The following is a 19,168-nucleotide window of genomic DNA, read 5'->3' as shown; positions in this document are numbered from 1 at the left end:
ATGAAATTTTTCCGGACCTGTAATTCTTTATGCCATTGGTCTACGTTTATTACCTTTACTCGGTAGATATCCAAAATTTCACAATGAATCGTACTTTGATAATTTCGAAGACACCGTTATGATTATAGTGTGAATATAACAGAATTTTATTTAAATGCGAAAGAATAACATAAATATTTTATTAGCCGCAAAATGTACATGCATGTTGCATGATATGGTGCATATTTTAATAACTTAAATGTGACAAAAATGTTGAAAATTTAAATTGTCTAAATATTCATTAAAACATCATGATTATAAAATGAAGTTAAATTGAGATTATATACTTGGTTTGATAAATAAAAGTTTGAAATATATTAAATGCAAAACACCATCTTATTTTTTCATAATTATCTTGTAGGTAAATTGTTTATTTTTTCTTTTTTTGTCTTCCTATTCTTTAAAGTAAAAAGTTACACAATTTGTGGCTTAAGTGCAATTTGATTATTTTTTAAACATAGAATGTTGTAACAATCGTGCTAAGTACAGAATACAAAAATTCAAATGTTTTACAGGTACATAAAAATGTCGTCGCCTAATTTGAACAACATCATCATTGTCGGATGTATTTTCACATATCTTAGTGTACTGCTCCTAGGAACCGACGGAGGGGTTGTTAATATATTCTACTTAGGTCATATATGTACAGTAAGTGTGTTTATTAAGTCTTCTAGTGCAAATAGTGTTGCAGTCAAAGACAGATTTTATGATTAATTGAAATGAATTGAATTGAATTGATTGATCGAACGATCGATCAGTTGATTGATTGATAGATTGATTGATTGATTGATTGATTGATTGATTGATTGATTGATTGATATACGTATTCATTAATGGCTTTTCAAAATAGATACTTATTATCAAAAAATAAATTCACTATGTTTTAAGAAATATTTTAATTTTTAAATATATCATCGTTTCATGTACAGATTATATTAAAAGCTGCAGAATTTACAACGTAACTGTTCAACTAAATTCAATTTAGTTGATTGATCCATCAATACATCATTCTTTATTTTTTCATTCATTCATTCGTTCGTTCGTTCGTTCGTTCATTCATTCATTCAGTCAGTCATTCAGTCAGTCAGTCATAATAATTCAAAATAAGTGTAAATTATCAATATATTTTAGTGATGAAAAGTTAACTTACATGTAGAAATAGATTTTTCTTATTTTATTGGTACATATACATGTATATAAACATATCCTTTATAATCGTTATAAAAGCTACGGAATGTAAACATTTTTCAGTTTAGTTGAGTGATAAATAACGCTTTAAATTTTCTCCACACTTCTTTTTATAGTCTCGTGCATGGGTTCTTTCCGTTGGTTTTACCTTGGCATTTGGTGCAATGTTTAGTAAAACTTGGAGAGTTCACTCTATATTCACAGATATAAAACTTCATAAAAAGGTAAGTGGCATTTTCAAATTTAACACATGTGGTTAAGAGTGAAACATTTTGACAAATTACAGCTCGTTTTTGTAACATAAATCTGTTATTTTGTAAAATAAATATGTTATATATTAGATTTTTTCCTCTCAGTTAAATCTGTGAAAACTATTTAAATTCAGATTAATTGCGTAACATCTGACAACATCTGCCTTAAAAGAAGTTAATTGCTAAATAAACCTGTAACTCTTTCACATTATGGCATATCAAAATGCTTCAAATTGTGTACCATGTTATTGCATTATATGTGAAAAGTATCATAGTTGTGAAAAAGAAATAAGATAAAAGGGGCATTTGAATTCTGCTCTTGAAATGCGCAAATACCAAATTTGTTGACATAGATTAATGATGGTGATATTCTACGCAATTGTACGGTGGCATAGAGGTGACATTTGCAGTTTTATTTTATCTCGTGGCCACGACTTATTATCTTGAGGCCTCAAGATATTATCTCGTGGCCACGACTTATTATCTTGTGGCCACGACTTATTATCTCGTGGCCACAAGATATTAACTCGTGGCCACGACTTATTATCTTGTGACCACGACTTATTATCTCGTGGCCACGAGTTATTATCTTGTGGCCACGACTTATGATCTTGTGGCCACGACTTATTATCTCGTGGCCTCAAGATATTATCTCGTGGCCACGACTTATTTTCTCGTGGCCACAACTTATTATATTGTGGCCTCAAGATATTATGTCGTGGCCGCGACTTATTATCTCGTGGCCACAAGATATTAACTCGTGGCCACGACTTATTATCTTGTGGCCACGACTTATTATCTTGTGGCCACGACTTATTATCTCGTGGCCACGAGTTATTATCTTGTGGCCACGACTTATGATCTTGTGGCCACGACTTATTATCTCGTGGCCTCAAGATATTATCTCGTGGCCACGACTTATTTTCTCGTGGCCACAACTTATTATATTGTGGCCTCAAGATATTATGTCGTGGCCGCGACTTATTATCTTGTGGCCTCAAGATATTATCTCGTGGCCACGAGTTATTATCTTGTGGCAACGACTTATTATTTCGTGGCCACGACTTATAATCTTGTGGCCACGACTTATTACAGCCAATTAAAATGGACGTTTCATCTTGAATAAAAGTTAATATCACAACGACCGTATATCACACTGGCCAAAGTGTCACAAGAGCGGCGGGTCAAACGCTGCAGCGGTGAATAAGGGGGACGTTTTATAGTTGTTAGTGTACCCCTTTCTTTTGTTTTGTATGGTCAGGTGTTTCTTTCATTCATCTTTAAAGATATACTTTGCTTAAATTTGATATTAGAAAATATTGATAATTGTTACACTGTCTCTTTGTAAACATAAAATAAACATGTTTTGACTTCACATTAGAAAAACCTTGCTCTCCATTGAATATTAAAATCACAGACATTTATTTAAATCTATGATATTCTAACTTAATGCGTCTAACTTGAATAAAGAAAACAATAAACTATGTACAGGAAGCTGCATTCCCTATAACAGGTCAAGTAATCTTTACTTAAAAAAACTGACACAACATATATTCATGGTTAACGTTTTATAATTTTGCTACTGCTACTTCTGTGCTACTGTTACTGCCAACTTCATGTTTTATAATTTTGTTACTGCTACTACTCAATGCTACTGCTAACTTCCTACCGGTGATGACCACTTAAAGTGAGTGTATTTTATGAAAAACTGCATCTACAGAAACTTGATCCTTAAACGTTAGGACCATAAGATAAGAATACAGAGGGCGAATTAGTGATGACAAGAGTCTACTCAGTGGACGTGTTAATGTGGTCGATACAGTTTATAATGATATACTACCTGATTAGCCCTTACTGAAATTCAGCACGTCTCTGGGAAAAAGCGTGAACTTAAGTGAATATATGGTGGTGATTGACACGCACCTCCTGTGACTGCTATTGCCAGTGTGATATTAAATTTTGTTCAAGATGAAACGACCATTTTCATTGGCTAAAATAAGTCGTGGCCACAAGATAATAACTCGTGGCCACGAGAAAATAAGTCGTGGCTACAAGATTATAACTCGTGGCCACGAGATAATAAGTCGTGGCCTCAATATATTAAGTCGTGGCCACGAGATGATAAGTCGTGGCCACAAGATAATAACTCGTGGCCACGAGATAATATCTTGAGGCCACGAGAAAAATAGGTCGTGGCCACGAGATAATAAGTCGTGGCCACGAGATGATATCTTGAGGCCACAAGATAATAAGTCGTGGCCACGAGATAATAAGTCGTGGCCACAAGATAATAACTCGTGGCCACGAGATAATATATTGAGGCCACAAGATAATAAGTCGTGGCCACGAGATAATAAGTCGTGGCAACGAGATAATATCTTGAGGCCTCAAGATAATAAGTCGTGGCCACGAGATAAAATAAAACTGCAAATGTCACCTCTATGCCACCATACAATTGTGATTTAAAGATTGTTTAATTAACAAAATTAAGTTGGTCGAGCGACACATATTTAGCAGCAATTTATTGTTTTTCTTTCTCAAAAAAAGGCGTTGGCAGCTGAAGATTAATTTGCTTTAAAAAAATTCTTAGCAGGCTGTCAAGATAATACAATTAAAATACGGTTTATTTCTCATTAATGCTAGTTGTTTAAAGCGGAACGCCCGCAGAACGAGTAAACAATGTTTTTTTTTTTTTAAAAGCAAACTTAAGAAAAAAATATGTTTATAGTTTATGAAATGAATAACCTTTTGCAATCCGGGTTCATTACGAAATTATATTTCGTTTATCATGTGAGAAATGTCTTAAACTTGACAAGTTATAGTTGTAATTTCTCAAGTTGATAAATATTTGAAGTTCTGTTAAGCACTGAATATGCAACATTAATATTTAGTATCTGGTGCTCTATTTTGCAGTTGTAATCAAAATCAACACAAACATAGAGGCCTTTTGTGTACATGATCATTTAAATAAAAAGAGATAAGGGATAAGGATCCTATAATTTTTAGGATCATATATAGTATTATTAAGTGTTTTGTTTGGGTTTTTAACTGAAGTCCTGCTTTAAATAATTAATATCATTGCTTGGCAACGATATTTGGCAGTATTTGCATTTGTTTTTAAAGTAAACCTAGTTTAAAAATAATATAAAAAATGTTACCTTGGCAACGGCATAAGCAGTGTAGCTTACGTTTGATAATAAATCAATCAATTTTGCATCCTCTATTTTTTCTGGTTCTCATTGTGATCTGTTAAAAAAGAGTTACAGTGAAAAATATTCAGGGTTATTTGTTTCTTAAATTTATTAAGCATTCATTGTAAGATTAATAATAGCTGTCATATTTTGCGGGTCGGATCGGAATATCCGTCCCGAGGTGACCCGCTCATTGGGCGGTAACGAGGCTTGCCGAGTTACCGCCCATGGGCGGGTGACCGAGGGACGGATATTCCGATCCGAACCGCAAACATATGTCAGATATTTTTTCTTGCATATTCTACCATATTCCATTATATTTTAAATTCTTTATCTTTATTTTCAATGAAAATTTATATCATTACAACCGTAACTACTTTCATTCAACATCGTATGAATTACAAAATCATTCATAACTGTAAAATGACGTCATCTTTATCGTGCCATTGTACAGCACGCGACTCATCTGGAACCCCCCATGCCAGATGAAATTTCCGGCATGGGTAAAACTAACGGAAACGCCAGTCTGATATGCAAGAATATGTGATATGTACAAATGTTTTAAGAGAAAAAAATCTGATTTCCGGGCAAAATCTCAGAAAACGTTTTGACTTTTTTGTTTCTGAGTTAAATCTCAAGTCTCTGAATTTTCATTTGTCAATTAACAATCTGAGCTGGTTTCAAATAAAAAACTGGAGGTCTGAGTTTGAGCTTTGAAAATGTCCTTATAACCTTAGACATTGTTATCGTTTAACTCAAATAGAGAGCTCGACCCCATGATCTTAGTGTTGAAATACAGTTACCCGTGGGTCACCGCTCGCGTTAAAGTAATATAATTATAATTTAATTTTTTTTCTCCAGGTTATTAAAGACTATAAATTAATTTTGGTTGTGACAATATTATTGAACATCGACGCCGCTATATTGGTAACATGGCAAATACTGGATCCTCTACAAACATCTACAAAAAATCTTACAACGATGGTAATAATTTTAGTCTTAAAGCAACACAATTTTTTTAAACAATTTTATAGTTTTAATGAAAAAAATAATGTTGAATCTAGTATAACAATAATATGTGTTTTTTCATTGAAAGATTTTTCTTTTTTTCGTAATTTGCATTACAGTTAGCAATACCATTTGTACGACTAAACAGCAACCATCGGTAACTTATCACAGAAATACATCAATAAATTCCATGTAAATGTTTTTGTTAGTAGCAATCTTTTTTTTTACCAAAAAATATGTTCGTTTGTGAAACAATGTTTATGCAGTTATTTCTAAATCATCTTCTTTTTTTTATTCATTTGAAGGAGTATACATCTAATATATAGCGTCCAGTTGTATTGTTTTTCCTTGAGACAAATATCGGAACGTCGTTTTGCTTTAGTTACGTTCTGTAATGCATCAAACATATACGTTTAATTTTAAACAAATATTTGTTTTGTTGAATTCTAGGTTGAAGGTGATTTAGATATTGTACCCGTGATTGAATACTGCAAAAGTAAACATATGTCAATTTGGCTAGGCCTTATATATGCTTATAAAGGTCTATTACTGGTAAGAAAAAATCTTTTTAGTTAAAGTTGTGTTCAGGTTATTTTACACAATCATGTAGTTTGCATTAAATGTAGGACAATCGTAGTCGTTTTATTTATGTACTTAGTTCTAAAATTGATATTGCATTAAGTTATGTGTAGTAGGGTTTGTTTCTCATGCTTCTCAACCGAACCTGAAAATTTTATTTTTAAAACTTTGTTTACATTCCTCCTGAAGAAGCACCCCTTTTCCAGATTCAAATGCTATGGTAAAACTATGAGAGAAACTTTCCCTTTAAGCTTAATTCCATAAAATATGTTGCTATAATTACATTTTTTATTTGCTTCTAAGCATAATTCCAAGCAGCGTTTGTTATTACATAAAACTTTTCATAAATGTTTGTTCATGAAATTAATGGCAGTTTTTTGTTCTTGTGATTCATTTGAATAATTCACAAAGCTGAATGATACTTGAGTGTTTCTTGCGATTATATAATAAAAACAAAAACAATGCTCACAGCATCCACATTTGCCTCTCTTATCCAAGACCTTTCTATTTCAATAAAATTCCTCCTGTAATTGTCTGATTGAAAGGTTTGTCATGGGATGACGATCATTTACAAAACAACAAGCTTACATAATTTGATAAAAGTTGTGCCAGGACATTGAAAACAAAGCAGATCGGATATTGTCAAAAGCTAAGGATTTGATATTTTCCAAAAGTTCCCTTGAGACATATTTACAAAGAACAGAATACACAAATTTATCTTGTAGATTTATTATTTGTGATAACTCTTAGGGAATTGAGGAAAATATATTTGTATATCGCACTCTCAGATGGATGTTTCACGTAGGATGCAATTGTTTTTATAAGAAATATCTGAGTCAGATGAAGAGACGGGACCAACTGAGATTATTTAAGTGCAATATTCTTAATCAAGAAAAGAAGAAAAACAAAATTATAAATGTTAAATCAGCTTTTGAATGAGAATAAAGAAAATGCTGCTCTTTGATTTTTTTGTTCTCATTTTCTTTTCAAGAGTCAACATAAAATACCAAATTTTTGTGTGTAAGGACAGAACTTTGTATTAACTTTCCAGAATAAGGAAGCAAGTATATATTAATATAAGTGGATGAATATTGTAATGGCATTTCAGCAGTCACGAACTGTAAAACCCACGGTAGAAATATTGAGTCTTTTTGAGATTCTTTTGTCATATAGATTTAAACATTTCTATATTCACATTGTCTTAACCGTAAATCCGCACAGAAATTACATGTGTTAGATGTGCTTTAAGAAAAAAGATCTTAATGATGTGTGTATTGTTGTATTATGATGTAAAGTGCGAGTAATAAAATAAAAATTGTTAAAGTATGCCTTAGGGGTTTATTACGTCAAATTGCCTTGGTCTGCAATAGCCGCAAGGGTATAACAGTTGGGGTGTAATTAGGAAATATCATGAGTGGGACACAATTATATATTCTCAACTAAAGGTTCAAACAGAACCGTTTTGCGTACTAATGTTTATTTTTTATTTTTATTATTTTTATTTTTATTTTTTTTATTTTGAAACACTTGTAACTCAAAATAAAATGTAAAATGAAATCAAAGTTTATCCGATACCATGATTATGATACATTTAGATCTATATAATATAGATCTATGTTTCTTAATATAACATGTATTGCATAAGTAATAAATATAATCCTATCTAAATATTGAAAGGCACATGATTTTATGTAAATTTCAATATAAGGTCAAGATTCGTATTTCGTAATTTCAGGTTTTTGGTTGTTTTCTGGCCTGGGAGACCCGGCAAGTTAGTATCCCAGCATTGAACGATTCTAAATATATTGGAATGAGCGTCTACAATGTAGTGATCATGTGTGTATGTGGCGCTGCGGTCTCTGTCGTCATCAATGATCAACCTACGTCATCATTCGTCATCATCAGCTTCTTTATCATCTTCTGCACAACCATCACGTTGTGTCTTGTCTTTGGACCAAAGGTATAGTTGTCCTTGATTTTATGTTTTAATTTATTAACAGACATAAGAAGCAAATTGCTTTATTATTATTATTATTATTGTTATTATTATAAGATGTCAATTATTATCATTATTATCATTACCATTATTATTATTATTATTATTATTATTATTATTATTACTGCTGCTACTAATACTACTTCTGTTTCTACTACTAACTGCTACTACTACTACTAACTACTTCCACCACAACCACCACCAATACTAATACACACACGTGCGTGGACATGCACACGTGCAAAAGAACATAAAATTGTTAACAATTTATTTTATATATCAAATTTAACTGCATGTCATTCGTTCGGTAATAATGTCTTGATTATGTACTCAGTAAACAGGCAAATATATATCAAATATATTTTAACACAAAGTACTGGCAAAAGATTAGTGGTATAAGTTATTAAAGTAATTGATTTCTTTCCTTTTATTTTGAAAATGAAATAGATATAAAAAGTTGTGAAAAAAATGCATGTTTTACAAATTTGTTACGATGATATTCGCCTACTCTTTTATTATCCGGCATGGAAACAATCATTTGAACACCAGAAGACATTTTTCGACGTTCCTATTTTAAGTTAATTGGGGATAAATGGACTATTTATGTGATTTGTTTAACTAAAACAATACTTATTTTATCATTATTAGCAATTGTGTTTGTATATATTGAGCTGCAACTTTCGATTTACAGCCATTACAAACACTTTTCCTTTATCAACAGAAATAAAAATAAATGAAAGTTCTTATTTGTCATGATATTTGTTGCAATAGTGACATTAATTGTACGAAAGACGTCGGAAGAAAATGGGCTTTTGATTGTTGTTAAACGTGGTTAATTGTGATTGATCGCTAACATAATTAAAGAAATAGCGGCAATTATCCGTATATACTCGTACAACTATTCTTTGTGAAATCCATTGCTCATGGTATAAAAGAGATAAGATGTTCAAAGATATAAGTAAAGACAATAAAACTCCCAAAAGGCGGCCATATCTGAAGTAACCTTTTTTCATTGCACAAAGTATTTAGAAATAAGAAATATTTATTTCCTCAATTGGTATAATTCCGACACATACCTGATTTAATAATATGATTATAAAGTGTAAATGTTAAGCTTAAGCCGATGCTAGGCTGGGGACGTGAGAGAACTTGCATAAACAGACTCAATTCAAATCAAATCAAGTCTGCGATGTTCACCTATTTTTTATGTTTTTTTATTTTATCTTATTTTTATTTACTTATTGTTTTTATTTTTATTATTATTATTATTATTATTATTATTATTATTATTATTATTATTATTATTTTTATTATTATTATTATTATTACTATTATTATTATTATTTTTATTACTATTATTTTTATTATTATTATTATTATTTTTATTATCATATCTGATTTTTATGACAATAGTTTCTTGTTTCTAAATCTTAGTTATGCGTAGCTTTTACATTTTGTAAAATTATGATCATCCCTTTATTGTAATGACTTCTGCACACTGAACTGTTTACACTAAAAACAAATTAAATTGCTCGGTCTGGTGGGTATAGATTTGTATATTTCCTCAATATATGACTGGATTAATATACTTAAGTATATATTTACATAACTCTGACAGCAGTCATCAATAACATTTCCTTGATTAAAATATAAAATTACTCTGGTATGTTTTATAGATGTTGATGTTATTTGTATGTAAATTTGATGTATTGTATTTGTATGTAAATATAACTCGGTAATGTAAACATATAGCTTTTTACCGAAGGCATGATAGACTTCAAGCAATATTCGATTAAACAAAGCCTACCGAATCTGAATATATTTTGAATTGAGTGTCTACTAATTGATTTTATAATGAATGAATAGATAAGTAAGTGTACGAGTTGTGATTTTTTAAGTATTCACAAATTGACAATCGATGGAGAGGGAAATGCACCACTGAATAAATTAAAATTAATTTCATGATACGGTTCGTTTTTATTTTCTTGTTTGTGTGTTCTTTCTTTCTTCTTTTTTCCGGGAGAGGTTAGTTTCAATGCTTTCTGGAGGCGAGGGTATTAGTTTTTTGGGCGTTTGGTTATTTTAAGTTCTTTTTAGATGATTTTCTGGGCGGATTGGGGAATTGTTTTGTTATTGTTATCATTTATGTTGTTGTTTTTATTTCTTTCTTTCTTTTGGTAATACGACAATGGCGGTATCTGTTAAATAAAAAGTGAATAAGAATTTTGTAATGCATTTTCGCAATTTTCTTTCTTTCTTTCTTATTTGCTAATATCTATGCATATTGTACCTGATATATATCATTTGCACATATACAATAGCTTCTGGAACTAAAGAGGGACCCTACAGGAGAGGAGCGACGGATTCGAGCCAAGTTACAAAAGCCAAAGAAACAAACTAGTCGAGAAGAGGCTAACTATGACCTGCATAAAAAGAATGAAGACCTGCAGGCAGAAAATATCAAATTTAGAAATATCATATCTGAGGTATAAATCTTATTTTTTTCATATTCTGATAAGGCTACATATTTGATATTAATTTGTCGAACATATACCAAATATAATTTTTTTAAACAAAATCATTAAATTAATATTGTCCGTAGTATAATGAATAGATGTACATATTATGTGAAAATGGCTGCTTGACAGTGACAAAATATATAGACTATTTCTATTTGCTTTCACTGAAGTTTGTTTGACATGTCGAGACTGGATGTTTTCCCGAGATTTATGAACAATTTGATTAAGGTCTGAACCAATAACTTGTGTGCAAAAAAATTCCAGATCATTACCTCATCTTATTTTTAAAGAATAATCACTTTTATTGTGCAGATGACCAAAAGAAAATGAAAATTGTTTTTGGTCAAATGGACTAAGAACTTAACTTGCGGACAATTTTCGGTTTAATTCTGAATATATTTCTTTATTATCCTCTTTCCATTTTACGTGTGTTGCTTTCGTATGTAAGAATTTCAAATTTTATGTTTTTTAGGGGTTTTTTTTACCTCAGTGAAGCCCCCTTTAAAATAAATCATTAAATGTTCACCTGTATTAAATAAAATATTGTTTCTATTACCTTACAGAAAATGCGTATTTTACATGATTTAATGGAGCAGTTGGGAGAAGATACACATGAGATATATTTTGCTGGTAAAAGTCCTATACATAAAAAGGTTGTAGAACTAAGATTAGCTGACTCGTCGCCTAGTAAATTTTCTACTGGTGAGTGTCAACACCTTTGCAATTTTATCTCAACTACATGTATAACAAGCAAATGAAGTAAACTGATATATTCTGCAGTAACAATTGAAATTTTATTACGGTCGCGATTACAGAAGAAAAAGAAGATATAATATTTAGAATGCATGATTTAGTTGATTTTCACAAGAATCTCTTTAATAATAATTGGATTGTTTATCAAATCATTTTGTGTGTGTATATGCTTTAGCTCATATTGTCATGTATTTAATGTTTTGAGTTCTGAAATAAACTTTTTTGACAATGGCACATGTGTTCTATAGATAAAAGAGTCTGTCTGTCTGTCAAGGTACGAGTTTACCCTGGGTAGCAAATACTTGTTTTTGCATGCTGAAAATACTTTGGCGTCAATGAATTGTACTTAAATTGAGAGCTGCGGGAATCAATCATAAATATGCTCTCAAACGAGCCAGAATTATCTCTCGACTTAGTGTGCTAGTGTTTATGTTTCCGTATTAAAAGAATAAAAATAAGTTGAGTTGTAATGAGACTATGAATTATTTTCTATGAAAAAAAGTTTGTTTTATTAAGCAAAACACGTGCTGAATTATATACGTTTGACAATATATGATAATGAAGAGTTTTCTTTGACACATAAATGTGCTGGATTATATAGAATCACAGAAAACAAGGAAATTGACTAATAAACATAACAATGTCTTGTTAAAATAGAATTGTCTTGTAAACATAAAATTGTCTTGCGATACATAAAAGAAAATATGAAAGTAATTTGATGTAGAAATCACTTAGATATCAATGCGGGGAAATGTTTTAAACTGATTTCTTCTCGTAGATTCTTAAACCAACTGGGAGTACTTCATATATAATCAATATCAGTTAATATTCAAACAAAGATTAAAGATCCTCTAGGGACATCTTAAGATTTTCTGGGAATTCATTTAATGTGATCCTTTGTATTTATTTCAACAAAATCAATTTGAGAGAATGTTAAAAGTCCATATATTTTCTTTTTCTCTTCGAATCTAGTTCACAAAGTAAGGATTTGCAGTTTATGTCGCTTTTTTAAATGACAATTTAATGAAATAATTAAGATGAATTGTTAGCAATTTTAGAAAATGTATATGTCTTTATATATAAAAAATGTTCAGTCACGGTTGTTTGAAGTGGCGGAATGGCATGTTAAGTTTTATTTCTGTCCTTTCTGAATTATATCAATTAATTAAATATGAAGAGTTATGTAAATATTATCTATTATTAAGGAGAAGAATTTTATGATACTTAGTCTTTCGTTCTCATCCTTTTCTTTGAATATATTATATTTTTGTATTCTGATTGTATTGTATTATGTATATCATGTAAATATTCGGGAAATGAATATGTTTAAATTAAATATTATCTGCTTATTGACTTACGAATATTGTTGAATTTTTCATATTTTTCTTACAAAATGTATTTATTTTTTTAGCATATTATCGTTATTATTATTATAGATATTATTATCATATTTGTATTATTGTTGTTGTCGTTGTTGTATTTTGCTTTGATATCATTTTGATATTTTAGTGTCGTTATCTTATTTTTTAAAAAAATATTTTATAAACCTCAATTTGATTTAAACATTTAAGGGTCGGATGCAGACAATGGTTCATTATTTTCTGATATAAGCTGTGGGTCGGCAACATGGACGATAGGAAACAACAGTCCTGCCAATAAGTTTCATTTCAACGTGAATAAATCTGTGACGTCAGCGTGTACCGATACGTCTGTGATAGAATGCGCTGATGACGTCAGGTATGACGTATCGTTATTGTCATTTTTAGCCTTGATACTCTAACTTCTGTTGTATGAAATAAGAAATAGCGCTTGCATGAACTCAAATTAGAAAAATATATCTAAAAGATAAGAAGAAAACATTTTATGCCACATCTTTGTCTGAAATTAAAATTCCAAAAATATAAATAATGTCATTTTATGTCAGTTTATAAATATCAAATATCTTTTGTTTTGACAATTTATTATTTGTCTCGTATTTTTACGTACCACATATGTAAGTGAAATAATTTATTTGTAAGTCACATAATTATGTAAATGTAGCTTTGACCACAAACACGGAATTTGTATATACAAATAAATAAAACAACTAAAACTTTCTTGTCTTAACTAAATTCTGTTATACATAAAAGCAAGCACATAGGAAAATCAAGTCTATCCAAATCACGAAGATTCGACGATGATGATGACGACGACGATGATGAAGACCAAGGTGAAGACGATGTATTTGGTGGTGTGTATTGTGGACCTCCTAAACATAGAGGATCAATAGTAACAAACAACATACACAAGGAAAACGGACGGTATGATTAGTTCTCTATGGATCCTAAATTAATTTTCCATACCATTTAAGCAAGTCATTGTATTGTCACTTTGGCAGCAATGCCAACAACAACAAGAAAGGTTAAAAAACAAACAAAGAGAAAAACCATAGCCCATCTCATTAAACGATTTTTGATAAATGAAGATTTGTTCCTCCGTAACTTGGTACCAAATTTCCTCTTAATTATACAAATGTAAGTTTATTCGTTTAATTATGCATTGGTTCCATGACTGTTGTCCTGTTAAAATAATTCATTGCATCGTCAAGATTGAAAACAACCAGTCATTTATGTTACATAAAGTGATACCCTATAAGTATAATTGAGGCAAGGAGAACATTCTAGAAATCAGTTGTCCTTTATATCGTTTAAGGGCGAATGTTTGGCTTCTTAGACACTGAGTATTGTTTTCTAAAATATGAATAAGTTTTTCCAATCTTTCTAATGTTGAAGTTTTTATTAAACCGGTGCTAGTGCATTTTGTCATCGTTTTACTGCTAGTAAAATGCTTTACTAGATATTATAATCATATCATTCTAGCAGAGGCTTCTGAATATTTTTTCAGGTTTCTCATTTAAATTGAATAATCATGAATGTTTTCATACCAACAATAATTATAGACAGAACATATTAAGTTATTGTTTTCAGAGCTAAACCGGTAACAGAGGTACACCCTCTGGTCCACACAGTTCCAAATAGAAGTTATAACACGACCGACAATGACTTTTCTAGACCTGTACTTAGCACAATGAAGGTTGGATCGGGTGAGATTTAGTGTTTGCATGCCTAGATACAAACGTACTAACATAAACTGCTAACGGCATTTTGTTTTGTAAATAAAAATAAATGCTAAGTATAAAACAGTTATAACAATGCTTGATGAACAAAGATTAGCAACGATGTCGCATGAACGCATGCATGCAATCTACTAAAACAACTACTAACCAGTTGTTACTAACAAACAACTAGAATCTGCATGGAAGTTATACATTTTACTAACAAACTTTTACTTGATATTTTTAACTGTAACATATTTATTTATATTTTGCTATAATAGCATGATTAAACAGTCTATTTTTTACAGCAGACAAACGGTTCGGCTAATAACAGCATTCCGAGCTTTGGTTTTTGGCAATTAAAACTCGTCCGTTTAACATATATATTGTAATTTTGTACTGGACCAATTTTGGTGGACACGGTAAGTTTATGATGCATTTGAATGGTCCCTTTCATGAAAAATGTCAAACAACGGTGACCACAGGGTGGTCTAGAGATTGGAGCCACATAATAACCCTCTAGAGGACCTAAACAATTGCCAAAATAACAGTCCCATCGATGCATCTTTGGAAAATAAGTTCTTAATAATTTCATTTGCTTTCGTTTTTTTGGAATTTCAGACAAAGGTTGCAAGCACGATAGTTCATCAGCATTACTATCGTAATATATAGCCGTGTTTAACTTGCATGTCTAAATGGTTAGTATCTGTCGGCGTCTCTTTATTTCTTTGATCTTTTTTATTATCTTTTATTATATAAATATGTTTTACGAAAGTGGTACTTGAATGTATTGTTGTTGTTGTTATTGTGTTTGTCGTCTGGTGTGTATGTGGATGATGTATGACTGGAATGACTGGTAAAATATGACTGGTTTAACTTTTTTAATCAGTTCAAATGATAAGCTTTGCCATCCATCTATTTGATAAAATGCATTTTAGTGTTAAAATGTTTTTTCTAGGACACATGTCTAATAGAATTAACAAGTTTGTATGGACTAAAAATATAATTGATTAACTAACTTTATCTAAATAATATCGAATAATTTCCATGATCATTATTACGATGAAGTAAATTTAACTAAAACATGTATCATTTTACCGATTTATAAATAGAATGAATTGTTTTAATTATTTAAATTGGCTAAATGTATTTATATCATAGCATTGCAGCCATATTTTTAAAAATCGATTAATAGGTGGGTCTTTGCATAATTAATTTTAGAAAAATGAAAAATGAATTTTAATATCTTCACGTGTGTATCAAAGTGCGTGATGCACTTAGAAAATAATCAATCACTTTAAAAATGTTGATTTCGATATATTATTCTGCAAAAAAATAGTTTATGTTTACAGATTACATATCATAATTGGCAGTCTGAAAGTTTATAATGACAATTATAACAATGTTATTAAAATAAATCACATTGGTGTATTGTAAGGTTTTATACTTGTAAGAATGATAGATACATTTGCACCGGACAGAAGCAAGATTTATACATATACTTTAAAGAGTATTTTAAAAGAGTATTTTAAAGAAATATGTGTACAATAATTTAAAGGTGTATGTACGTGGTAATTTAAAGATATATGTGCATAATAATTCAAAGATATATGTAAACAGTATTTTAAAGAAATATGTTCACAGTAATTTAAAGGTATATTTAGGCAATTATTTGAAGAAATATGTACACAATATTTTAAAGATATAAATATATGTATACAAACATTTAAAGATATGCGGTTACAATTATTTTTAAATATTTACGCACATTTAGAGATGTAAGTACTACATCACTTGAAAGCTTCCTATACAGAAGCAATTATTGGTTTATTACTCTTCCTCGAATAGCTATGTTTACATTTATACATCTTAAAATACTTTTAAGGAAAGAAATGTTTTCCTTACAATTACAACGCTTTGTATCATAAATGTACGTTGTTCCGTTTGGGCCAGCATGTTTTATCTGTGAACGGGGAAAAAACGCGAAGTACGACAGTACAATCGTGACAATACGACAGTGCGATGATGAAGTACGACAGTACGATGGTGACAGCATTTCGTACTGTCGTATTCGTACAATCGCACTATCACCATCGTACTGTCATGTTTCGCTCTTTAAGTTCTCAGAGATAACGGAACACCGTAGAAATACTGACTTAATATTGAGCAGTGCAGACAATTATCAGACAAAATGGATGTATTGGCTGATCTTAATCTGCACTGGTTACATGGGTAAAATATGTTGCTTCCAGCAGGCTAACGATTAGAAACTTTTTTAAGAGCCCAAGACAAAATCGTTTACCTTTCAAACATTTCTTTTATAACAAATTATGTTGTTGTTTTTTCTGACATCTACAACATGCATTTTTATTGACCTGTAAAATATACGTTTTTTTCCAGGGATTTATCAATTTTGATGCAATATTTTATGTAATATGATATGATATTTAACTGATTTTTAATAGTCTATCTATAGCTATATATGTATATACACGATTTCTGTATATGCTCGTGAACTTACTCCGTTAATTATTGGTATTCACAAATTATCTTGAAACAAACAAAAAATAAATGTATGTTTTCTTTTTGATACTTTATAGCATTATCATTCATTTTTTAACATTTTACTTCGATACAGTTGACATGGACAATGCAGTATCCAAGGAATTACATCCCGTTACGGACTCGAAGAGAAATTCCTTACTCGGAAATAAACGTAAACTACGTAAAATAACGTTTATGTTTCCAAACCAGACACAATATAGTGTTTCAAATAATATCAGCAATATCCAGGCAATCAGCAGTGAGCACAGGAAACGGAAAAATGTCCAGAATAAAGCTGACTGTACCAGCAACCTTGCTTGTGATATAATTGAGCACATTTAGGCAAAGTCACGTGACATGCTAGTCTGTTGCTATGAGATGATGTGCAATTTATGCATATGATTTATGATTTATTTTTAATTTTATTTTATGTTTTGTCGTTAAATAAAAAAGGAAACAATGGGCGCAAATGTATACAATTTATGATGGTTTTGTTTATTTGTTACCGTTGCATGTGATGTACTGAATCATTTGTAAAGTTGGGTACTGCATTATTTTTACAATTGTTAAACGTGATATGGTTTTCCTGTTAAACATCCATTTTGGATAACTCTGTCCGCATCCGTCGAAAATATTGCTATACAATTGAAAGGGGTTGTTTCCCTTTTCCAGGTATAGATATTGCTTCAAACAAGGCAAATAACTGCACGGACTAGACTGCCAAGTTTTGCTTGCTGACAACCTTATTTCGTTTATGTATTGTTAAAAAGAAAAAGAAAATGTTAATTAAATTTAATTGAGATGTGAAATAGATGTATTCTTTTGCTTGAAACATACGGCTTTCATTTTTTAAATTTTGTTGTTTTTTATTTTATTTTTTTTATTTTTTTGCTGTACATTTATATGCTCTGTTGCATTGTGTTTGTATATAAAATATCAAAGAAGTAAAACTATATGAAATTACTATATAAATAAATGTATTATAATATTGATTTTGGGAAGAAAAATAAAGTAAAAAGAATTCTTATTCTTCTTTTGTTATTTATTTGTGCCAAGTTTTCAAATTAACTTATAATGTGTTTAGAAAAGTAGTCTAAATAATTTTGAACGTCAGAATGTTTAATATATACATGTATTATTATAATGTTATCATCATTATTCAACAAGTTGTTAAATACCCTTTTGTATTTGTGACTTACATCCAATGTTTAAAGAATGTGAACACAGCATTTTACTATGAGCACCGCATACATCCAAGGGACCAAAAATACCTAACCATACTTTACACTTTTATGATATTCAGTCATCCTGCACTTTTCATTATAAACGATTGCCTGAAAGTGTCGGGAATTTCTGTTTTTAGACATACCCCAAAATAGAGAAAAGAACGCCCAAAACGGAAAAAATGGAAGTGTTCCAGTTTTGGTTTGATTTAGCCTGTCAGTAGACGGTACTTGAATGTGCAATCTACCGTCTACGGCCCCTCGCACCGGCTTAAGAGGACTTCAACATTAAGTCTCTGTTTATTTTTAGCAATCATAAGTCAACAGAGATCCTTTATTCAGTCGTACATGATCACATGAGATTTTTGACAACCATTTTATTGCGCCGCTTTTCGTGAAAGTAACGGTGTGTATAAATGGTTCATAAAATGTTGACATACTCCGAAGTTTTAATGTTTTCACTGTTCACCATTTTAGCCATTTATCTTTATATCAAGTGATGAATATATATTTTAACATATACGAGTATGTTTAATTTATGGAGACAGTTTTGCACGAAAAGGCGTAATTTAATGGTTCAACACACGATATGGACCAGACAGGCACAGTGTTGATGCTGCAATCATGTCGAAATGTTTAACCGTCGTGTTTTATTTATACAGGGAGTATGCAATACTTGGCTATGATGATTAAGAAAGAGATGCTATGTTCTTGTTCATCTTGGTCATCGATTGTAACATTGCTCAATGATAATTTACTTTTTGTCCTTTACGTTTGAAACAA

General features: G+C 30.6%; 1 protein-coding gene across 1 annotated transcript in view; it reads left to right on the top strand.

The window, feature by feature from the left end:
• The window catches only part of LOC132719754 (gamma-aminobutyric acid type B receptor subunit 2-like), an 85,816-nt gene extending 68,289 nt beyond the window's left edge, over nt 1–17,527 (top strand). Inside the window, exons 11-21 of the mRNA XM_060703604.1 lie at nt 555–687; nt 1,344–1,451; nt 5,531–5,653; nt 6,128–6,229; nt 7,992–8,216; nt 10,574–10,738; nt 11,335–11,473; nt 13,096–13,261; nt 13,654–13,824; nt 14,491–14,606; nt 17,257–17,527. Of these exons, the coding sequence (XP_060559587.1) occupies nt 555–687; nt 1,344–1,451; nt 5,531–5,653; nt 6,128–6,229; nt 7,992–8,216; nt 10,574–10,738; nt 11,335–11,473; nt 13,096–13,261; nt 13,654–13,824; nt 14,491–14,606; nt 17,257–17,504 (1,696 nt within the window). The 3' untranslated portion in view covers nt 17,505–17,527. The remainder of the gene's footprint in view (nt 1–554; nt 688–1,343; nt 1,452–5,530; nt 5,654–6,127; nt 6,230–7,991; nt 8,217–10,573; nt 10,739–11,334; nt 11,474–13,095; nt 13,262–13,653; nt 13,825–14,490; nt 14,607–17,256) is intronic.
• The last annotated feature ends 1,641 nt before the right edge of the window (nt 17,528–19,168 follow it).

The sequence above is a fragment of the Ruditapes philippinarum genome, unplaced genomic scaffold, assembly GCF_026571515.1.
Source record: "Ruditapes philippinarum isolate M1 unplaced genomic scaffold, ASM2657151v2 ctg221_1_1_1_1, whole genome shotgun sequence".
Taxonomy (NCBI): domain Eukaryota; kingdom Metazoa; phylum Mollusca; class Bivalvia; order Venerida; family Veneridae; genus Ruditapes; species Ruditapes philippinarum.
The sequence above is the reverse complement of the archived record's forward strand: the minus strand, read 5'-3'. Positions and strand labels throughout refer to the sequence as shown.